The 23,815-nt window shown below is 45.9% G+C and overlaps 1 protein-coding gene across 2 annotated transcripts in view; it reads left to right on the top strand.

Annotated features, from left to right (window-relative positions):
- The window catches only part of DNAJC16 (DnaJ heat shock protein family (Hsp40) member C16), a 40,185-nt gene that overhangs the window by 12,966 nt on the left and 3,404 nt on the right, over positions 1–23,815 (top strand). Inside the window, exons 5-12 of one of the 2 annotated variants that reach the window (XM_046010455.1) lie at positions 4,937–5,121; positions 7,053–7,157; positions 7,844–8,002; positions 19,537–19,667; positions 21,030–21,213; positions 22,088–22,270; positions 22,425–22,501; positions 23,690–23,770. In XM_046010455.1, the coding sequence (XP_045866411.1) occupies positions 4,937–5,121; positions 7,053–7,157; positions 7,844–8,002; positions 19,537–19,667; positions 21,030–21,213; positions 22,088–22,270; positions 22,425–22,501; positions 23,690–23,770 (1,105 nt within the window). The remainder of the gene's footprint in view (positions 1–4,936; positions 5,122–7,052; positions 7,158–7,843; positions 8,003–19,536; positions 19,668–21,029; positions 21,214–22,087; positions 22,271–22,424; positions 22,502–23,689; positions 23,771–23,815) is intronic. The other variant, XM_046010456.1, reaches the window with a different exon arrangement.

The following is a 23,815-nucleotide window of genomic DNA, read 5'->3' as shown; positions in this document are numbered from 1 at the left end:
CCTGCTCAGCGGGGAGCCTGCTTTTCCCTCTCCCACTCCCCCTGCTTGTGCGTGCTTGCTCTCTCTCTCTCTCAGATAAATAAATAGCATCTTAAAAAAAAAAAAAAAAAAAAGGAATGTGTCTATGTTAGAGAGGAAAAAAGGAAAGAATTTCCCTAAATGGCGCAGTACACGTTTGGGATCATCTCATGGAAGTGAGTGCAGTTGGTACCTCCGTAGAGGTGCGACGTGGCCATGTTCAGTACCGTGCAGGAGGAAGACTTCTTACACCCTCCAAGACAGAAGGAAATGCTAGTATTTTTAATTACCCAGGACCTGCACATTAGCCAGAAATGTCAATCCATATCAAAATCAAATGTTTCTGGAAGAGGTCCCATCTGCTTTGTCTTTCTTTTCAATTCACTGCTCACGTTTTCTGGGTTTGGGGCTTGTCCCTCTGTCCTCTAGCCAGGCTCTGCTTAATCGAGATACAGATACATGGAGCTTTACTCGCTGTTGACCTAGCTGAGCTTGCTTTATGAGCTTTGCTGAACTTTGAAGTGTAGAAAATTTGAAGGCAAAGGACAATGGAGACTGTGTTGGTCTCTGTGACTCAGAGACCCCAAGTCCCCAGCCGTTACTGGTCACTTCCGAACCGGAGTCTCCCCGGGGTAACGGTGCCGCCAGCTTTTCTCACTCTTCCTTCCCAGCTTGGGTGGCAAGCGTGGAGGGTTTGATCTGAATTCTTTTTTCTTAAGATTTTGTTAATTTATTTTTATTAATTTAGTATTTATAAACAAATTCTTAAGACTTTATTTATCATGAGAGAGAGCGCGCGCGTGTGTATGTGCAGCAGTGGTGGGGAGGGGCAGAAAGAGAGGGAGAAGCAGATTCTGTGCTGAGCACAGAGCCTGATGCAGGGCTCCGTCTCGGGACTCTGGGATCATGACCTGAGCCGAAGGCAGCTGCTTAATCAGCTGAGCCACCTAGTGCCCTGAGATCTGAATTCTTTATTAAATATCTTCTCAGGGGAAAATACCACCAATTGAAAAACACCAAATATTTATCATTCTTTATTCTATTCTAATCCATCTGCTAGTTCATCCATAGAAGAGAGGTAAAATTCCTCCAGAATTTAGAAGTGGAATTATGATAGTAACAGTCGAAGTCCTTTGCAGAAATGATCCAAGAAAATGGCCTTTATAGATTTGGAAACACATTTAACAAAGCGGTTGTATGTAAGGAGTCGACAGTAATTTAAGTAAAAGAAATGAAGCCTAACCGCTTGTATTCTGTTCTAAGCAGGAAAGAGTCTATACTGATGAGGCGGGGAGAGGTGGCGGGAGGACACCGGAGAGAGCGAGGGTTTGCTGAGTGTATCCCACTCTGCAGGAGGAGATCAGCCCCTCGAGGCAAAAATTCCCCCGCCACACACACAGTCTTGGTCTCAGGCTTCACCATGGTCTGGATGAAATAATACTTAATAATAACATTTGTAATTAGTTAGGCACCTACTGTATTCCAGGCTGGGGGTTAGGTTCTGTTTTATGTTACGTGATTTAGTCCCAACAGAACAACTTAACCTTCATTTTAAAATGAGGAAACAGACACAGAGAGGCGAAACGACTTGCCTGAAGTCACACAGCTCATGGGGAGCAGAGCTGGGCTTGAATCTGGATCTGAGTGTGAATACTGATTTGTAATTCATTGTGTTTGTTTCTAACTGAGTGCCTACTAAGTGCCACGAGCTGTTCTAGATATTAGGGATGCAGCAGTGCACAAAGTAGGCAAAACTCCCCGCACTCCTAGAGCTTATGTTCTCGTGAGTACACACCGCTGTCAATCACAGAGCACAACAACGGGGCCTGTAGCCTGGTAAGGCAGGGAGGGCACCAGAGAATGCCAGGCCCAGGTGACAGGCTGCAGCTGGGCAGACAAGGAGGGCCTGGCTGAGGAGGCAGCCCACGGGGCTGGGACAGGGAGCCCCGGGACAGGCAGAAGAGTAGCGGGAACAGCAGATCTTTTTCAGTTTCCCTTTGCTCTCAGGACTGCCTGCATCTCTCCGTTCAACTCCAGGCTCACCAGTCACCTTTCTGATTACTAATTCTGGTCCGTGTGTGTCCTGAAACCTGGCAGAGAGGGCACCCTGAATGGCACAGTCGCTAGAAAGGTGTATGCCTGGGATCGGATAATGTATTGGCGTCAGGTCTGTGTAAAATCATTAAGGGTGAGTCGGTCTCCCAAGAAATCGATCCCTCCAGTGTCCAGAACCTAGGGTGGAAGAGGTCAATCTCTCAAGCCAAGAAGGAGCCAGGCTTCGCCCTCAGATGGGCCTGGGTTCAGACCCCGGTCCCACTGCGTGCCGACTGTGATGCCAGCTCAGTTGGCCTCCGCTCCCCGGCCGGGGAACATGAAGGTAACAGCATGACCACTGGGGGTGTTGGCGAGTATGGAAAGTGATCATGTCTGTAAAGCTCTCACCGCGCTGCCTCACTTAGAAGGGGTTCAAGACGTGGTCGTTCCACCCTTGGGCCTTTGCTGTGGGGCCACTCAACGTCCCTAGGTGATGTTCTTCTGACTTTACATAAGACCAAACCTCTCAGTGTATGTGCCTGCTATATTGTTCTTCTCGCCAAATTTTCACACGCACTTGCGTTTGCTGAACGGAACTATTCGTAGTTATCTGTGACACCTGTAGTGTGGTGCGATGTCAGGTACTAGACCTGGCACGTCCAGCTCGGGTTCTGGTTCTGCCATGCTGGCGGCTCCGCATCATCTCTCCGAAGCTCACTCTTTGTCTGCAGCAGGCGGGGGTGGACCATGTGACATCCAGGGTTCCTCCTTACCTGCCCGCGAGATCCTCCAAGGGTCATAGTCGGTACCCTGTAGATAGATTTGTTTCATCTTTCATCAATGCATTAAGCTTGTGATCCCTGCCGTTTACCCAGCAATTCCATTTTGGGAATTTATTTATTTTTTTTATTTTTTTAAAGATTTTATCTGTTTGACAGACAGAGATCACAAGTAGGCAGAGAGGCAGGCAGAGAGGGAGAGGAGGAAGCAGGCTCCCTGCCAAGCAGAGAGCCCGATGCGGGGTTAGGTCCCAGGACCCTGGGATCATGACCCCAGCCGAAGGCAGAGGCTTTAACCCACTGAGCCACCCGGGCGCCCCCATGTTTGGAATTTAATTAGGAAATCACACATGTGCACAAAGATTTGTACACAGAGATTTGTACACAAAGATATACAAGGGGACCCGTTAAAATATTCCTGTAATAGTGAAAGCCAAAAGCGACTTCAGTATTCAGGCAGACTGATGGCCCAGTTTCCATGAGCTCCTGCTGCGTGCCACGCTCTGGCCTGGTGCTTGGGATACATCCGTGAACCGAACCGTCCTAGCAGGGGCAAACAGACAACAAGCAAGTAACAGAAAAAAGCAAAGTATGTGATTTGTTAGAAGGTGGGAAGTGCTGTGGAAAAAGGGAAAGTGATCAGGTTGAGGGGGATCCCGTGTGTGTGGGGGGTGTAGTTTCAAACATGGTAGCCGGGTGGGCCTCATGGAGAAGGGCTTGGAGTTGGCGAAGGAGGGACTCAGTTCAAGAGACGGGGAGGCACGCACTCCAGGCGGAAGGAACAGCCAGTGCCAGGGCCCTGAGGCGGGAACATGCCAGCGTGTTTAAGGAAGAGAAGGATGCTGGGTGCTGAAGCAAGGTGAATGAGGAGGAGGAGGATGAGAGGGAGGTCAGAAGGGGACCAGGGACCAAATTACAAAGGGCCTTGTTGCCCTTCCTGTAGATCAGCCTTTACTCTGAGTGAAATGGGAAGTCTTTGCAGGGTTGGGACAGAGGCGTGCCGTGATCTGTGTTTATGTGTTAGAGGAGACAGTGTGCTTATCATGTTGAGAACAGGCCACGGGGAGACCAGGAGAGACAGTAACGTTGGGTGGGTGTTGCACAACCAGGGAAGAGAGATGGTGACTCAGAGAAGAATCTAAAGAAAGTGGAGACAAACAGATTCCTGGTGCGTTTTGGAAACAAAGCCAACAGCACTTGCTGACAGATTGGACGTGGGGTGTGAACAGCGAGAGGTAGAAGATGACTCGGGTCTTCCATGCAAGTGATAGGAGGGAAGGAACCCTGTGGGTGACCCGGGGAGGCCTGCGTGGGGTGGGTCTGGGGGAGGAGAGCAGGGGTGGGGTTTGGGAAATGTTAAGCTTGAGAAGTCTGTTGGGCAGACTATGAATATTTCATATACCTCAGTGTTTGGCAGAGGACCTGGCTTACCAGATACCGTGGTTGGAGGAAGGAACAAGGAAGTTACTCAAGCATTAAGTGAAATGAGTATCAGATGCCCGTTTTGTAAAGTGTATGTGTCCACACACGTGTTAGTGTAAGAAAAGTTACAGATGGATACCAAATTATTAACAGTATTATATGGGATTTGACTTCTGAGTGATCTTAATTTCTTTCTCTTTTTGAGAATGTGTACTTTCCAATATCTCTCTCTATAAATTAATTTATATAAAATGGAGAATTTCTCTGAAGAGTGAGAAGACTGATTTCTCTCGATAAATCCTAGTTATTTTTCCAACCATTGCCGAGTTGTTGAGCCCTTGATTGTTTACAGGTCTTTTTCCTTGTGAATAGAAGCACCGTGAGCAGATTGCTTTCTTTTCTTTTGAAGTATTTTCTCACGGTCTCCAAAAATTTGAAATAATAGGACTGAAGGATACAAAGATTTGTAGCTCTTAAATATTGCCAGACTATTCTGCAGTAATACAACTGAACCGATTTAGAATATCAGTAATGAAAAAAAAATGCTCATCGGTCTATTAGGAAAGACATCCTCCCCTCCTAGGTCAGGATTTCAACCGCACACCAGAAAATCACTTAGCAGCATTACTTCATCTACCACGGGGGCATAAAAAAGCCTCATGTAGGTCTTCCACACTTTGCAGGTGTAGGAATCGGCGTGGTCCATGCTGGGTACGAGAGACGCCTGGCCCATCACCTGGGAGCGCACAGCACTCCCTCCATCCTGGGAATCATAAATGGGAAAATCTCCTTCTTCCATAACGCGGTCGTCCGCGAGAACCTGCGACAGTTTGTAGAGAATCTTCTTCCAGGGAACTTGGTGGAGAAAGTAAGTACCTGGCGGAGCAGTAGGTTACCAGGTGCCTGGGACCGCTGGCGGCCCTGACCTCTGTCTGGTCATCTCAGACCCGAGGGCAAGGTCATGTGTTAATCACTCAGCCGAAATCGTCTAAACGAAATCTGTAGGAGACTGAAAATTGAAACAGGGCAGAAAGACTGAGAGACTCCCTGTTAGTAACCACTGGACACACTTCCGCAGTGGTGGGGATCTGACAGTGACTCTCATTTTCTAAACCAAAAATTAGATCACAACATGGGATGAAGGATTTCTTTCTGACTCGTGTGTTTCTTCATTTGAAGGTATTTGTCTTATGAAAGGATTCAAATTAGGTTACTTTGTGTATTTAGCAGTCACATCTGTGGAATACACAAGATTCCACGTTTGCAACTTTCAGAACTTAGCGTAAGGCAAGGATGAGTCAATTTCACAAACAAGAATTGCACTAAAGAAGCCAGGCACAAAGAGCACACAGTAGTTTATCTTCATACTTGAGAAGCATTTTTCCTCCAGGATCTTAGATTAGGGATCAAAGGAGCTGGAACAGGATTCTTGTTTGCTTTAGCAATTCATTCCTTTAACTATACCAGAGAGAGTGAACATACCAACAATTCCATCTTATTCCCACATGCACTATGCATAGACTGTCCCGCCAGGATCATTATCCACAGAAGAAATACTTGTTGGAGGCTCCTGGAATGATCACAGGTTGTCTGGATGGGTCCTCAAGCATTTATGAAATACCTGTTCTCCGCCAGTCACTCTAATGTTGGGGACTCTTTTCAAGGAGCTCCCAGGCTAGTGGGTGATTATTTCCATCTGATCTGCCAAGAGGCTGCCCAAGAGAGCTGAGAAAGGCTTCTTGGCAGAGACAGTCCCGGCACTGAGTTCGCCCAGTGAGCAGAGAAAGGGAATGAGTTGCAGGCAGATAGAGGTCCAGGACGTGAAGCAGTCAGCTCTGTGTTAGGTAGTCACCAGTGAGCAGGAGAGGGTGATACGAGAGGGGTTTACTGGCATCTTACTGCCAGGGCCTCTGAGAGCCCAGCCGCCCTGGTCAGGAACTTGGGCCGCGTTTGCAGGTGCTGGCGCCACCGAAGGGGACTGAGCTGAGAGTGAAATGGCCAGATTGAGGTTCACTAGAGAGCATCGTGGAAGCAGAATGGAAAGATAAACCTTCTTTAACTATGAAAAATTTCTAGGAAAAATTTTTATTTATTCATGTTTTTTATATTCTCAGTAGGATTATTTGAGGCATAAACAGGGAAGCACAACAGTACCAATTCACGTGGTAATAAATGAAATTGTGTAACGTATAGACTGAGTGGGTCCCCTTATTCTTTTAAGTCATTTTAAAAGAGGAATCACGGCGTTATCTTCCACAGGTTAATAGATGAATAAGGACCGTCTGTAACAGATTAAGAATCATGTCTATAATTCAGTTCGATTTTTTAAATAACATGCTCAGTAATTATTCCAGAAAAGATTGTTGATTTCAGTCTGTAAGACTGGGAACATGAATAGAGGAAATCAGTAACTATTCTTTTACCATTTTAGTCAAACAAAGACAAAAAAGTAGTAGTCTGCATTTTTTCTTTTTTTTAAAAAAGATTTTATTTATTTATTTGACAGAGATCACAAGTAGGCAGAGAGGCAGGCAGGTGGGGTGGGGGGAGCAGGCTCCCTGCTGAGCAGAGAGCCCGATGCGGGGCTGGATGCGGGGCTCGATCCCAGGACTCTGGGATCTTGACTTGAGCTGAAGGCAGCGGCTTTAACCCACTGAGCCACCCAAGCGCCCCTGCATTTTTTATTTCTTAAGAAACAGTATTTTACAATTACTTGATTGTGTTTCATTACCTCTTGACTGCATTATTGCACTTGTTGGGAACTGACTACTGAAACCAACCTCCTCTCTTCCATTTAAGGTTACAAATAAAAATTACGTGCGATTCCTCTCTGGCTGGCAGCAAGAGAATAAGCCTCACGTGCTTCTGTTTGACCAGATGCCCATCGTACCGCTGCTGTACAAGGTATATGAGGTGCTGGGGGGAATGTTTGCTCTTTTTTTGGTAGAAGGAACTTGTGGCCTGCTTGTCCTGTTTGTAAGAGCTTACCCAAAGAGAAATGTGTGAAGACTAGAAATTTGCCTTAACCACCGTACACTGAGCACGTCCTGATGCCACTACCATGCAAGTGCCTTCCACACACATACTAGCCTAGAATCTTCGGAAGAGCCCAGGGGTGTAGATAGCATCCCAGTTTTATAGACCAGGACACCAAAGCTCTGAGAGGTTGTATAACCTGTGCCCACGGTGACCCTCCACAGCACTTCTGGCTCCCCCGCGCCCCCGTTAGCCTTATGACATGAGATGGGAGAGCAAAGTGTCCCACCTAACCGTTCTCACCCTCGCTGCCATCTTCCGTAATTGAGGGAACTCCTCAAACCCTCCATGCCTCCAACCCAGTGTAGATCTCAGGAAACTGAGTATTTTTCTCCATTGGTGAAAAAAAATAAAATTCACTGTGTTTAGCTTTGTGGGTACAGTTTTCAGGCGTGAAGCGCTCTAGAATTTCTCCCAAGTGCACAGAGGTCTAGCAGCCCGAGTGGGGCTGTACAAGCTAGGAATCGTCTCCACCCGTGGGGTGAACGGTCCTCTCTTGGTTTGTGTGATCCTGCCACCAATTTAATTTCTTCCTCTCTCTTACACCCTAACAGTTGACTGCTTTTGCATACAAAGATTACTTGTCATTTGGATACGTACACGTCGGTTCGAGAGGGGCCGAAGAGATGACAAGACAGTACAATGTCAACGTCTATGCCCCCACCATCTTGATCTTTAAAGAACACATAAACAAGCCTGCAGACGTCATCCAGGTACGTGGGAGTTGCCCCGGCTTGCGATCGCCCTCACATTGTGTCCTGGGCCTTTAGAAATAAACGGCGACACTGAACAGAGCCAGTGAGAAGGAGAAAGTCGTTTTTCGTTTCTTCCCTTCAGAAGCACGAAATTTAAAAACAAATTTGGTTTTTATCCAATTTTACTATTTCACTCTATTTTACTCAAAAAATAATCTTTCGGCAGAAAACAGGATGGTGTTGATGCCCGGGGCTGAGGGAAGAAGATAGGGGAGTTAGTGTTTCATGAAGACAGTTTCCGTTTGGGAAGATAAAAAGGTTCGGAAGGTGGATGGCAACAGTGTGAATGTACTTAATGCCACAGAATTGCGCACTTGGAAAGGGTTAAAATGGTCCATTTATGTTATATATTTTGCCACAAAAATAAAATAAATAAGAGGGTGCACCCGGCTGACTTAGACACACAGTCTCTCTCTGTGACTCTCCTCTGTCTCGGGGTTGTACCTACAACCCCCGGGGTATAAAGATTACTTAAAAATAAAATCTTCAGGGGTGTCTGGGTGGCTCAGTCATTAAGCATCTGTCTTTGGCTCAGGTCATGATTCTGGAGTCCTGGGATCGAACTCCACATCAGGCTCCCAGCTCTGCGGAGAGCCTGCTTCTCCCTCTCTCACTCCCCCTGCTTGTGTTCCCTCTTTCACTGCATCTCTCTCTGTCAAATGAATAAATAAAATCTTAAAAAAAAATGAAATAAAATATTTAAAAAAAATTTTTTTTAAAGATTTTATTTATTTATTTGTCAGAGAGAGAGGGAGAGAGAGCGAGCGAGCACAGGCAGGCAGAGTGGCAGGCAGAGGCAGAGGGGAGAAGCAGGCTCCCTACTGAGCAAGGAGCCTGATGCGGGACTCTATCCCAGGACACTGAGCCGAAGGCAGCCGCTTAACCAACTGAGCCACCCAGGCGTCCCTAAAAAAATTTTTTTAATAAAATAAGAAACAGTCATCACCTTTTATCTCTAAAGTGATCCTATCAGAAAATCAGTAATCTTATTCTAAAATAAATTACAAAAATAAATTTAAAAATTAAATATAAAACAAAAAGGAATGAAAGAAACCCGTAGTAAACTAACTCAGAGAACATATAAATGAATATCTGATCTTAAGGTAAAGAAGGGTTCAGGGCACCTGGGTGGCTCGGTTGTTAGGCTCGGGCCATGGTCCAGGGTCCTGGGATGGAGCCCCACGTCAGGCTCCCTGCTCAGCAGGAAGCCTGCTTCTCCCCCTTCCCCACCCCCTGCTTGTGTTCCCTCTGTCGCTGTCTCTCTCTCTGTCAAATAAATAAATGAAATCTTTAAAAATAAAAAAGATAAGGGCTGAAAATCTTGTTGGAAAATCTTAATTTGTGTATAGGTTTAAAATTTGTATGTAAATACTTCAAAAATTTTAAGTTAAACAATAAGCTAAGGGAAATACTTAAAACCGATCTAAAAAAGATTATCTTTAATTTCTCATGAGCTTCTTCTAATCAAAGAGATCAACACAAAACTTCCGAAAGTGATTGCTTAATGGGTATAGAGTTTTCTTTCGGGGCGATGGAAATGTTTGGGACTAGAGAGAGGTGATTGTTACAGAACACTGTGAATGTACGAAATGCCACGGAGTGATATTTTAAAATAGCTAATTTTATGTTATGTGAATTTCCCCTCAAGTTAAAAAGGTTTTAATAAAATTTCCCAAGCAAGGTAAGCTGAGAATATGAATAAAATTCTGAAAAGAGGGCGCCTGGGTGGCTCAGTGGGTTAAGCCTGTGCCTTCGGCTCAGGTGATGATCTCAGGGTTCTGGGATCGAGCCCCACTTCGGGCTCTCTGTTTGGCAGTGAGCCTGCTTCCTCTCTCTCTGCCTGCCTCTCTGCCTGCTTGTGATCTCTCTCTGTCAAATAAATAAATAAAATCTTTAAAAAAATTCTGAAAAGAGACTCAAGGGACTAATAATCACTTTTAAAAATTAAATCTCACTAATCAAAAAAAGCTAGTTTAATGTTTTCTTCTCCTCCCATCACATTGTTAAAGATTTTCAAAGAGAAGATACTCCGTTGAGAGTAGAGAGAAACTGGGCAGTCTTTTGTTTTGCGGAGCTGGAGGAAGCCTCAGAAGTTTTCAGAAAAGCAATTAGGTGATAATAGGCCAATTGCCTGGATTCATTCGCCAGAAGAGTACTTCTGAGTACCTCGTCTGGGCCAAACCCTACCCTGCTCTGGGGACAAAGCCCTGAACAAAGTCACCTGAATTCCTTGTTCCAAGGTCTGCCATGTGTTCTAACAGTAGAAAATGGGCCTAGCCTCACTCCATGGAGGCCTGTCGTAAGGGGAGAAGCGCCGAGGGGAAAAATAAAGCAGGAAAAGGGAACGGGGAGTTGGGAGAGCAGGTTCACATGTTTTAAGGCAGAATGACAGAGAAAGGCTTCACTAAGAGGCGGCTTGCCTAAAGACCTAAGGGAAATGAGATTAACTTTTAGGATTCTGTCCTCAGGGAAAAGGAATTCAGGCCCAAAATACAGAGACATTATCGTTTGTAACCAGTTTCACTGGGGGAAAAATATAAGTATCCAACAGTAGGCTAACGATTGGTATACACCAAACAGGGCCTACTATATAGCCGTTGAGCCGTTAAAACGGCAGTTCTAGAACACTTATTGATGGGGACAGTATTTGTAACATAATATTGAAAGGAGCATGGATGCAAAATTGAGACACAAGTCTGTAGCAGGTCTGAACCCTCTCCATGGTCATCTCAGACCCGAGTTCCACAGTGGTTAACTAATAACTCAGACAAAATCACTTAGATGAGGTCTGTAAGAGAATGAAACTTGTGGTAGACTCAGCACAGGCAGAAGGATCTCAGTAGATACCAATTCTAGACACTCGATTTTGTGACGTGTGTATATGTGTGTGTTTGTGTGTGTGCGCATGCATGCATGCAGGAAAAAGCCGGAAATAAATGCATCTCTTGAGGGCAAAATTAGATATTATCCTAATATTTGGGTTTTCAAAAATCCCTTTTGTGAACATGTATTACTTTATTTCTTTAATGTTATTTTTAATTTTTTTTTTTTTCTAAAATTTTTTTTCCACATAATCTCTACACCCAACATGGGGCTTGAACCTGCCACCCTCAGATCAGGAGTCAGCATGCTCTACCAACTGAGCCAGCCAGACAGCCCTATTTTTTTTTTTTTTTTTTTAAGCAGTAAGAAGCCTGACTCATCCTCTCTTTTTTTTTTTTGACTCATCCTCTCTTAAAGGAAGCTAGAATGAGAAGTTCTAAAATATCACTTATTTCATTCACTCAGGAAACATTTTGTTGCCTGCCTGTTGTGGAGGGAATACAGAGGAGCTCTGACATCCAGAGTTGGGCTCTGTCCTCACGACTCCATCCGAGGAGAGAGGCCTGAAGGCAGTTTCCATCCACCAGCCTGGTGACTCACTGCGATGTGAACATAGGCCCTTGAGGCTGGGACTTCGGGAAGGACATGGCATGAGGCAGAACCAGATGGGGGAAGGGGACAGCAAGGAGAGAAGGGCAGGTTTAGAAGAAGGTAATGAATTCAGCTGTGGACGTGCAGAACGCGAGGGGCCTACAGGAAGTCTGAGGGATGGTGTCCACCGGACAAGGGGGTGTAGGGATCCAGGTCTCAGTGAGCTGAGGAGGGAGGTCTGTAGCTCCTCAGTGAGTGGTGAGAGGCAGAAGTCCCCAGTGGGGAGCCATCTCCCAGGCATTGGTAGTAGGTGAGGGGAGGAGAGAAGGGGGCCAAGGACAGATTTCTGGGCAACCGCAGGCAGTTAAAAAGGCGGTGCCCTGTCCCGTGGCCGCTGAGGAGCTGAGAGCGTCAGGAAGAAAACATGCCAGCGGGGAAGAAAGGAAAGGAAAGGAACTTCTCGATTCAGGATTAATCTATGAAGACTTGCAAAATTGCTTTTCAGGAATAGCTTCTTCTCTTGAGAATGATTCATTTGTCCCCTGGGGGAAATTGTAACTCAGATACATTTACAGAATTACTGGCTCGGGGTGCCTGGGGGGCTTAGTCGGTTAAGCATCCGACTCTTGAATTGGCCTCAGGTCATGATCTCAGGGTCATGAGATCGAGCCCCGCACGCAGCAGCTCCGCGCTGGGGGTAGAGCCTGTTGAAGATTCTCTGTAGCCCTCTGCGCCTCCCTCCTCCTGTGCACGCACACAGGCTCGCTCTCTTGCTCTCTAAAAAAAAAAACAAAATTACTGGCACAATGGATGCTTTTCCAGTTTGCTCCTGTGGTCTGGAACCGGCGCCGCTCCGTGGCAGGTCACTTAGTAGGTGACGCTGGCGGCCCCGCTTGTCTCGTGGCACACTGCTGAATGTGTTGTGTTTGGTCTGCAGTATTTATGGCCTCGTGCTAATTTCTTGATTCTTTCTTCCCTCGGTGGGCATTTTGGGGCTTTAGGAGCCGCGTTTCCATGAACACGTGTATCTCAGTCTGTCTGGGTTTCTCCAGGACAGCAGTTCGCACAGGTTCACAGACGCTGGGGTGAGGGTGAGAAGTCTGTGAGATCAGAGCAGTCTTCATAATAACACAGAGACGTAATTTGTTCTTTTTCTGTGTGTTGACACTTACGCCGATGGTACGAGAGCCATAGTGGGTGAAACTGCCAGTGCGCGGCCCCGTGTGCGGCTTCGTGCGCGGCCCAGTGCGTAAACCCAGGCCTGGGCCCCAGACCACAGTAAGCAGCTGTTTTTCACTCCTAAGCACTCACCATAAAAACAAACAGAAAGGGGCGCCTGGGTGGCTCAGTGGCTTAAGCCTCTGCTTTCAGCTCAGGTCATGGTCTCAGGGTCCTGGGATTGAGCCCCACACCAGGCTCTCTGCTCAGCGGGGAGCTTGCTTCCCCCTCTCTGTCTCTGCCTACTTGTGACCTCTGTCAAATAGATAAATCTTTAAAAAAAAACAACAACAGAAAACAAAAACAAAAAAACAACTTACTTACCACTTAATGCCCTTGATGAGGCAGTAACAGGGATTTATTTTATTTTATTTATTTATTTTTTATTTGACAGACAGAGATCACAAGTAGGCAGAGAGGCAGGCAGAGAGAGAGAGGGAAGCAGGCTCCCCGCTGAGCAGAGAGCCCGATGCAGGTCTCCATCCCAGGACCCTGAAATCGTGACATGAGCCAAAGGCAGAGGCCTTACCCACTGAGCCACCCAGGTACCTGTGATTAATTTTATTAATAAATAGACTGGCCCTCAAGTACTCATCTTTGGGGTGTTTTAAACATCCTGTATGACAAAATGGGAAGTGGACAGGAAACATGCTGCCTGGGAGAGTATGGAGGCTGTTGTTGTCTGGCGGGTAAGCGCTGGTGTGATGACTTAACCCAGGAGTTCTGAGTTTTGAGCTAGCGCCTTTTTTAACGAAACGTTATTTTTACTTGAAAGAATGACTGACCGACAACTAGGATTATTCTGACTTGGGTTTGGGGCAGATAGTTCCTAAACAGTGAGCACAGTGAGCCTAGCACTTCAAGGGAAGCAACTCACAGTATTTGTTGCCAGTGATAAAATGCAGAACTTCCAAGAACATTCGAAATTTGAAAAATTTGTATCAGCCATTGTCAGCTTCAAAACTTCTGATGAGATTGGTTCATCCATGTGGTGTGCTTTTTCTTATATGTGTAATAAAATTCGTCAGCATTTGGAAGATCAGTGAACTAATATTTTCCAAATGACCAAATGAGTAAAAGATCCATTTTCAGTGCAAGGTGATCAGTGAACTTGAATTTAACAAAGTACTTAAAGTTCACTGAGTCCGGGGGTGCCCGGCTGGTTCAGTTGGTCAAGGCTGTGACCCTTATCTCAGAGTCATGAGTTCAAGAAGCCCTATGTTGGGCATGGAGACTAAAAAACGGAGCGTAAGTGTGTTCTGGGACCAAAACGTTTTGGGAACCGTTGCTTCCTGGGTGTGTCTGATTGCAAAATTCCTGAGTCCTGGAGTCTGCACATCTGCAGCTTTTCTAGGTTATGTGTTTTCCGAAGTGATGTTACCAGTTTAGATTTCGGCCAGTCACGTGTGGAAGTCTCGTTGCTCCACATCCTCGCCAACACCAGTTCAATGTAATTTCTCGAGTTGACTGATTGATGGTATCTCGTTTGATTCTGCCCTGCTTTTCCCTTGATCACAAGGAAACTAATGATGGGCCTTTGGGGTTTCCCCTTTTGTGACAGGTCAAGCGTCGTACCCATTTTTTCCTATTGAATTGTCTGTCTTTTTGCTAATGATTTGTACAACTAAAATCATGCAGCGTATACCTCTTGTGTCTGGCTTTTGTCAGCTTGTTTTGTGAGGTTCAGACCTGTTGTCTGTGTCTTGGCGTGGATGGGCTACAGTGTTTCTGTCCTGGCTGCTGCCGACAGACTTTGCTCTTCCCAGTTGTTAGTGGTTTGACCAGTGCTGCTACGACCATATTCTTGCCTTTGGTGTCTTTCTGATGAACATACATTCTTACTTTTTTTTTTTTTTAAGATTTTATTTATTTGACAGACAGAGATCACAAGTTGGCAGAGAGGCAGGCAGAGAGGAGGATGCAGGGCTCGATCCCAGGACCCTGAGACCATGACCTGAGCCGAAGGCAGAGACTTAACCCACGGAGCCATCCAGGCGCCCCTGTTCTTACTTTTAACATATTCATTCCTCTCAACATTTCCCTTTATGATTGATTGGTTCTGTTTGTTTGCTATTTAAGACACCTTCTCCTACATTAAGGTGATAAAGATAATCCCTTCACGGAGCATCTAAAAGCTTTGTCGTTTGGTTTTTTTACTTAGGTATTAGCCATTTGGAAAAAGTCTTGATAACTCATAGAGCAAATCCTCCCACTTTGTTTTTTGGATTTTAGGAGGATGGGGAAGTTTCTTCAAAAGCATCTTGGCTATTCTTGGTCTTTTGTACATTTTATATACATGTTATATTCTGTCAGGTTCCATCAAAGCAAACAAGTGTGTTGGGATTTTACTGGGTTTGTATTGAGTCTTGAAATCAGGTTCGGGAGGGGCGCCTGTGTGGCTCAGTGGTTAAAGCATCTGCTTGGGCTCAGGTCATGATCCCAGGGTCCTGGGGTCGAGCCCCACATCAGGCTCTCTGCTCAGCAGAAAGCCTGCCTCTCCCACTCCTCCTGTTTGGGTTTCTCTCTTGCTGTGTCTCTCTCTGTCAAATAAATAAATGAAATCTTTTTTTAAAATTAATTAAATAAATGCAAATAAATAAATTTGGGGATAATACACACCTTGACAAATTTGAGCCTTCCCACCTGTGAGTGTCATATATCTGTTTTCATTTGTTTAGGTGTTCTGTAATATACCTCTATAAGCTTTTGTAATTTTCTCTATAAAGATCGTACCTTTTTTCCAGCTTATTTCTTCGTACCTTGTATTTTTATGCTATTGAAAAGGGTATCTTTTTTACTGAATTTTCTGTTTGCTGGTATTAAGTAATACAATTGATTTTTTAAAGATTTTATTTTTAGAGTGTGCTTATGAGTTGGGGAGAGGCAGAGGGAGAGGGAGGAGAATCACCAGCAGACTCCCAGCTGAGCACAGAGCCCTATTGGCTGGAACCTACAACTCTGAGATTATGGCCTGGGCTGAAACCAATCGCCAGGTGCTCAACCAACTGAGCTACCCAGGAACCCCAAGACAACTGATTTTTAAACATTGACTTTGTGTCCAACAACCTTGCTAAACTCTCTTCCTGATTGAAATAATTTATCTGTACCATCTTTTGGGCTTGCTAAATACACAGTCATATCATCTGAGATTAATGGCAGTTTTACTTCTTTTTTATCCAGCCCTTATTTATTTCTTTTTGTTACTTTATTGGTGACCTCTGGTGTGACATGGAATAGAAAGGTAGTAGGGGCGCCTGGGTGGCGCAGTGGGTTAAGCGTCTGCCTTAGGCTCAGGTCAGCATCCCAGGTACCTGGGATCCAGCCCTGCATCTGTCTCTGTGCTCAGCAGGGAGTCTTCTTCTCCCTCTGCCTCTCCCTCTGTGCTCTCCCTCGCTTTCTCTCTCAAATAAATAAAATCTTGAAAGAAAGAAAAAAAAGAAAGGAAGGAAGAAAGAAACGTAGTGATGGAGGGAGGGCCTGAGTAGCTCATTCGGTTGAGCATCTGACTCTTGATTTTGGCTCAGGTAATGATCTCAGGGTCCTGGGATCGAGGCCCATGTCAGGCTCCACGCTCGGCAGGGAGTCTGCTAGAGATTCTCTCTCTCTCTCCTTTTGCTCCCCCTCCCCATCATGTGCGAGCATGCACATTCTCTCTCTCCCCTCACCCAAATAAATAAACCAACAAATAAATAGAATCTTAAAAAAAATTAAAAAAGAAAGAAATGTAGTGATGAAGGCATCTTTGTTCTTGATCTCCATGTCCCCAGTAAGTATGATGCTTGCAAAAGGCTTTTTGTAACCACCCTCATCAGGTTAGGGAGTTCCCTTCTATTTACTGCTGACCTGAACGGTATTAGTGTTTATCAGATGGATTTTTCCATTTCCATTTCCAGCCATTGAGATTATCCTGATTTTTCTTCTTTCTTTAATCTTTCCTCTTCTAAAATGTGCTAAATACATTAATTCGTTTTCTAAAGTTAAACCTGAGTTCATCAAGATAAGTCCAACAAGATCACGATTCATATTATGCTTTCAACGTATTGCTGGGTTCCGTTTGCTAATATTTTGTTGAGGATTTTTGCCTTCGTGTTCAGAAATGAGGTTGACTTCTGACTTTTCTTTCTCCTGATGCCTGTGTGAGGCTTTGCTTCCTGAAGTGAGGTGGATGCGTTGTCCCTTTTTCTATTCTCAGGAAGACTTTATGTAAGATTGGATTGTCCTCTTGAAAGTTTCATCAAAGCCATCTGTGACACCATCTGGGCCTTGAGTTGGTGTTTAAGGAAGGATCTCTGACTGCCGCTGGTTCACCTTCTTTAACAATTACGCAACTATTTAAGCTTTCTATTTTTTCAGATACTGCTGTATTTTTCTAGAAATTTTTCTGTCTCCTCTAAATTTTCGAATTTAAGTGACTTTTTCTTTTAACTTTTACAACATAGCTAGTGATTCCTCCTTGTCACCATTGGTAGTGGGCTTTTGTGCTTCCTCGTTTGCGTGATGGGTTTTACCAGAGGTTTGTCTGTTTTTTGTTTTTTTTTTTAAGATTTTTTATTTATTTATTTGACAGAGAGAGATCACAACTAGGCAGAGAGGCAGGCAGAGAGAGGGGAGGAAGCAGGCTCCCTGCAGAGCAGAGAGCCCAATGCGGGGCTCGATCCCAGGACCCCGAGATCATGACCCGAGCCGAAGGCAGCGGCCCAATCCACTGAGCCATCCAGGCGCCCCATGTCTGTTTTATTAGCTCTTCCAAAGAGCCAACTTTGGCTTTGTTAATTCTTCTTTTCCTTTTTCTATGTTTGTTTTGCTTTGTGGATCTCTAATTTTTTTTAAGATTTTATTTATTTGACACAGAGATCACATGTAGGCAGAGAGGCAGGCAGAGAGAGGGGGAAGCAGGCTCCCTGCTAATAGGCAGAGAGCCCGATGCGGTGCTCAATCCCAGGACCCTGAGATCATGACCTGAGCTGAAGGCAGAGGCTTAACCCACTGAGCCACCCAGGCGCCCCGTGGATCTCTATTTTTATCTTTATTATTTCCTTCTTTCCCCTTTCATATTTTTGCTGTCCTTTTTTTTTTTTTCCTTAAACTTGTTGATGTGGGCATCTAGGTCATTAATTTCTTTTCTGTTTTATTCATTGTAACATTACCCTCCAAGTATGGCTTTAGCTGCACCCCAGGGTTTATAAACAGTACTTTCATGAGTCATTCAGATTCACGGGGCATCTGGGTGGCACAGTTGGTTAAGTGTCCGACTCTTGGTTTTGGCTCAGCTCATGATCTCAGGGTCGTGCGATCGAGCCCTGCATGGGGCTCCACGCTCAGTGGGGAGTCTGCTTGAGAGTCTCTCTCCCTCCCTTTGTGCCCCTCCTACTCATTCTGTTTCTCTCCCTCTCTCTCTCAAATAAATAAATACTTTTTTAAAATTTCAGAGTATTTTCCTAATATCTGGTAGGCTCTTCTTAGATACGTAGGTGATTTGAGTATGTTCCTAACATGTAGAGAGATTCTTGTCGACATTTTATATGGATTTCTAGGTTGTGGTCAGACAACCTGCTGGATGTATAATTTCCGTCCTCCAAAATGCACAAAAATTAGTGATAACAAAGTGGCCATGATACAGTTTTATAGTCTGCCTTTTGTACTTAGTCACTTTGGAGTTTATTTTTAATTGTTCAGTGTGCTCTCCATCTTAAAGGGAAGTCAGTTTGCCTGGAATTCAGGATGACCCGTTAGGGGCACCTGACTGGCCGGGTTGGTAGAATGTGTGACTCTGAGTCTCGGGCTGTGAGTCCAAACCTCGGGTGTGGAGCCCACTTAAGAGTCTTTTAAAAAGGGGCGCCTGGGTGGCTCAGTGGGTTAAAGCCTCTGCCTTCGGCTCAGGTCATGATCTCAGGGTCCTGGGATCGAGCCCCGCATCGGGCTCTCTGCTCAGCGGGAAGTCTGCTTCCTCCTCTCTCTCTCTGCCTGCTTGTCATCTCTGTCAAATAAATAAATAAAATCTTTAAAAAAATATATGAGTAATAGGGGCGCCTGGGTGGCTTAGTGGGTTAAAGCCTCTGCCTTCCACTCAGGTCATGAAATCAGGGTCCTGGGATCGAGCCCCGCATCGGGCTCTCTGCTCAGCGGGGAGCCTGCTTCCTCCTCTCTCTGCCTGCCCCTCTGCCTACTTGTGATCTCTGTCAAATTAAAAAAAAAAAAAAAGCCTCTTTAAGTCTGCCAGCATATACCCATATACAAAAGTACTTCATTGGAAAGTGCACTTGATTTTCCTTTGACCTGAAATAGCTCAGTCGTTGTTTCCAGCCCTGAGCTGTTGAAAGAGATCCCCCGTGTTTATTTACTCACACAGCTCTGTCTTGTTTGATGTACGATTTAGCCCGGGTCCGTTCTTTTTCCAGTTCTTTTTTTTTTTAATAATCTTTTTCCTCGGGTGTAGTTTACGTACAGTGCGCCATTAGCTTCACGTACACAAGAGAGTGATTCAGCTTCTCTGTGTGCGGCGCTCACCACGAGTGTGGCCGCCGCCATGTGTCACCATCCCCTGCTGTTGCAGTACCCCGGGTCAGCCACATTGTGGTTTTTTTTTTTAATATTTTATTTATTTATTTGACAGAGAGAGAGGTCACAAGTAGGCAGAGAGGCAGGCAGAGAGAGAGGGAGAAACAGGCTCCCCACTGAGCAGAGAGCCCGATGCGGGGCTCGATCCCAGGACCCTGAGACCATGACCTGAGCCGAAGGCAGAGGCTTAACCCACTGAGCCACCCAGGCACCCCAGCCACATTTTTTTTTAAGCTTTGTGTAAAGCCCATTTGCAGTGCGAAAAGGGCATAAAAATCAACTGTTTCCTGGTTCTTCTGCAGGTCCGAGGTCTGAAGAAACAGGTCATTGACGACTTCGTCACCCAAAACAAGTACCTGCTGGCGGCCCGACTCACCAGCCAGAAGTTCTTCCGTGAGCTCTGCCCCGTGAAGCGCTCTCACCGACAGAGGAAGTAAGGATGCCAGGCTCTGCCTCTGCTTGTCGCCACGGGAGAGCGGACATGTCACATTTTTCTACCAGGCAGTTACCTGTGACAGTACCTGTGACGTCACAACTTAACTCTTTATGTCAGTAGTGCAGTGTACGAGTATCCGGGGTGCCGGCCTGGCCCTGGGGGGCGGGGGTTCGGATTAGATCTCCCTCATTCATAACCCTTTAGCTGAGGCCAGAAGGATGAGTAGACTTTAGCCAACTGTCAGGGAGAGGCTGGGTCCCTCTGAGGAAGTCTGGATATGAACATGTCACTGTTCCTAGTAGGAGGTCCCATGCAGAGCGAGCCTTCGGAGGCCTAGGGTAGGGGGCCGGGAAAACACTAACTTTGAGGAAATGTTGAGAGAATTAGCTGGGAATGGGAAGGCTGAGGCATACTTACTCATACAGAGTACGTAAAAAGTCTAGAAACACAAAGGAAATATTTATTAGACCTCTTTCAGATTAATCAGTCCGTGGCTTTAAATGTAGGACTATTTCATCATGCAACGTGTCTAGGTATGGAAGGAAGGAAAACATTCTGGTCATCGTATTCGAAAATACAGCTCCGGTATTATTTAAAATGGGAAAACTTCCCTATGTTTCCAGATATTTCTGATTCCTTTATAAGACTAAGGGAGAAGGAAGACTTGAATTCGATATAAAGAAGAATTTCATGGACTCAAAGACTGTGTACACGGCTTTCAGAAACTATCCCAGATCCATGCACGTCTCACCTTTTTTTACCACCGCCCCCTCTGGAGACCCCCGTGCCAGCCTCCCAGCCAGGCTCTGCTTCCGTCCCGTCCTCTTCCCCTCTTGTGCCACCCAGGCGGTTCTCCACACAGCAGCCAGTGATCTTCCTGGAACTGTGTGCGGGGTCCAGTCTCTCCCCATCCAGGGGTCTTGGCACTTGAGGCTCTCTCTGCTTGGAATGCCCTGACCCCTTTCCCCATATGGCACAGCCCGTTCGGGTCTTTGCTTGCCTCTGAGAGGTGAAGTGTCCCTCTGCAATCCGGCTAATGACCCAAGACAGATCTGACCAGCCCTGCCTGTCATGGAGACACTTGAACAACCGGCTTTTGGAAGGATTCAGAGGCCTTTGCCACAAAAGAAATTCCTAAGTGTGATAACGTTTGGTTTGGGGAAGCTGTCACCAGTCTAGAAGAGAAGCAGGTCACTGATGACTTGGAAATCGTCTCTCGTTAGAGACTTCCGACGTACAGCTTCCATTAGTAAAATGTATTCGCGTCTGTAAAACGAGCGAGCCTCTTCTTCACCTTCTCTTGTTCTAGCCTTAGCCTTGGAGATGGATTATAAAGTCTTCTCTTCTGTCATTGTGCAGGTACTGTGTGGTTTTACTGACCCCTGAGGCTACCAAGCTGAGTGAACCCTTTGAGGCTTTCCTGTCCTTTGCCTTGGCAAACACACAAGACACAGTGAGATTCGTGCACGTCTACAGCAATCGGCAGCAGGAGTTTGCCAGCGCCTTGCTACCAGACAGTGATATGTTTCAAGGAAAATCAGCGGTGAGTCATGGATCCTCTCCTTAGTCCAAGCTCTTGACACACATGTGGCACCTGACCTCTGTTTCTCCCTTCTTTGACAGTTTTGAATACAGATTCCAAGAAATCCAGAAACCTCTGAGCCTGTTTTGAAAGCCTACTCTTGAAACAGTCTTTTACGCTAGTGATTTCACCTCCTAGATTTTCAGCATTAGACCTTTACAGAAAGCGTCTTTCTTATGAGTAAAGGTTCAAGAGCAATCAGTTCTTTTCAACCATTTTTTTTCCCCATGGCAGGTGTAGTCTTAGAATATCTAGTTTATAAGGGACACCTGGATAGCTCAGTTGGTTAAGTGTCCGACTCTTGATCTCAGGGTCTTGAGTTCAAGCCCTGTGTTGGGCTCCATGTCCACTACTTGGAAAAAAAAAAAAATAGAATACCTATTTTGTAAAATCTTCTTTAGGCTTCCTTAGGCAGTAAAATCTCCCTCCTTCTGCCTCGTTCACTTCGTTTTAATTGATCTCTCTTCCCTTCCCCTCCTTTGTCATCACTCTACAGAAGCATTAAAGTCTTCCCTGTCTTTGCCATCGTTTTGGTAATAATGGAAAATCTTTCTAAAAAATTCAAGTTCCTTATTATACGTTTAAGTCAGAAGTTACAGGAAAAAGTCTACTCACAAGAAAGAGCTTTAACTTCTGGCGGAAACTTTGGAAAGTCACCATAAACGTGGTGTCCTTTTGTCAGAAAGAACTTAAATCTCGTGCACGTACTGTATACCCATCCATATTCCTGTTCGAGCTTATTGCTGCCTTCACTGGATCCTCTTTACCATCCTCCCTGAGGAAAAAAAAAAACCAAACTTGAAGACTTGTAACCGTTTCTGGCCTTTCCCCCCAGGTGTCTATCTTGGAGAGGCGCACCACGGGAGGAAGGGTGGTGTATAAAACGCTGGGGGCTCCCTGGACAGGGAGTGAGAGCGATAAGTTCACGCTTTTGGGCTACCTCGACCAGCTGCGCCGAGACCCGGCTCTGCTGTCCTCGGAAGCTGTACTCCCAGACCTGACAGACGAGCTTGCGCCTGTAAGCATGTGGCCCAGGAGAGGGGGCGCCGGGCAGGGCTGGCAAGCTCCCAGAGCCGGGGCAGAGGCTGGCAGCACGCTGTGCTGGGCGAGGACCTCTCTCCGCCCAGCTCGGGGGCTCAGTCCTGACCGTCCCACATTTTCTCTGTCCATAGATCTTTCTCCTCCGATGGGTCTGCTCTGCTTCTGAATACATCTCGGACTGCTGGGACAGCATATTCCACAACAACTGGTAGGAGTATTGCTAGATGGAATTTCCTTTTCTCCATCGATAGCAGAACCACTGTTTTTCTCTTGAATCTGTCTTTCTTTGATCCCAGTGTATACTCAATACAGGCAAGTGGAAGAATGTTTACATGTTTTCAACGACTGTTCCCTTTATCTTTTTTTTTTTTTTTAAGATTTTATTTATTGGGGCGCCCGGGGGGCTCAGTTGTTAAGCATCTGCCTTCGGTTCACATCATGATCCCAGAGTCCTGGGATGGAGTCCCATATCCGGCTCCCACTCCCCTTGATAGTGTGCTCTCTCTCTGTCAAACAAAGTCTTTTTAAATAAACGAAGATTTCATTTATTCATTTGACAGAGAGCAGCTGGCAGAGGGATACATATTTGCTGATTGCCCCATCTTATTTTTCTGTGTGTGTTTGCTGATTGCCCCTTAACCACTGGGCCTGTCCTCTACATCGCTGCACCCCTGGTGCCCAGCCCAGGGCCCAGCACTTGTGGAGGCTTGTGTAGAGATGTACAAGCCAGTCAGCGAGTTAACCAGAGAAGGAAGGGCTCTCCCACTCCCACCCCCAACAATACCGTGAGCTCCTGAAGGGCAGAACTGCATCTCATTCATGTTTGTGATTCCTGGCACCCGGCACGGCTCCTGAAAAGTGGCAGGCCTTTGAGGAGTGTTTGTGGATGAATAAAATTTTAGAGCACCAGTCCTAGAGAATGTCGTGAAAGGTCAACATTTTCTTCCTTCTCCACCCCTCTGGGCCACCGCTGAATTATTCCAGCCGGGGGGAAGAAAATAATCAAAGTAAGGGAAACATTTCCACAGACGTTCTAGTCGCCACCCTTGCTATCAGAATTTTCTTCCACGTTCGCAGCACAAATCCTGTCACTCCCTTCTGCGGAACTTACCAAGCACAGCCTAGTCTATTGAGACAAGATAATCAGACTCTAAGAATAAGCAATCTGAATTAAAACGGTGAGGGAAAATCTCGTTTTCCCCACCCCCATGCTCCCCCTCCCCCCAAAAAACAAACCTCACTTGTATGAAACCATAAAGTGTTTATTGATATGAAAGCCTTTTGGTTTGGGTTCTTTGGGTTTTGTCTGAGCCGAGGAAAAGAAACCCAGCGTCATTCACGGGCAGAGCTCAGCAGCGCATCTGGGGCTGACCAGAGTCTGTTAACTCCGTTCCAGGCGGGAAATGATGCCTCTCCTGTCCCTGGTCTTCTCTGCCCTCTTCATCCTCTTCGGCACCGTCATCGTTCAGGCTTTCAGGTAAATAGCTCCGTGGCTTCCCAGCCCGATTTCTCAAGGGTGAGC

The sequence above is a fragment of the Meles meles genome, chromosome 1 (assembly GCF_922984935.1).
Source record: "Meles meles chromosome 1, mMelMel3.1 paternal haplotype, whole genome shotgun sequence".
In the NCBI taxonomy this organism is placed as follows: Eukaryota; Metazoa; Chordata; class Mammalia; order Carnivora; family Mustelidae; genus Meles; species Meles meles.
This window is presented reverse-complemented; position numbering and strand designations above follow the sequence as displayed.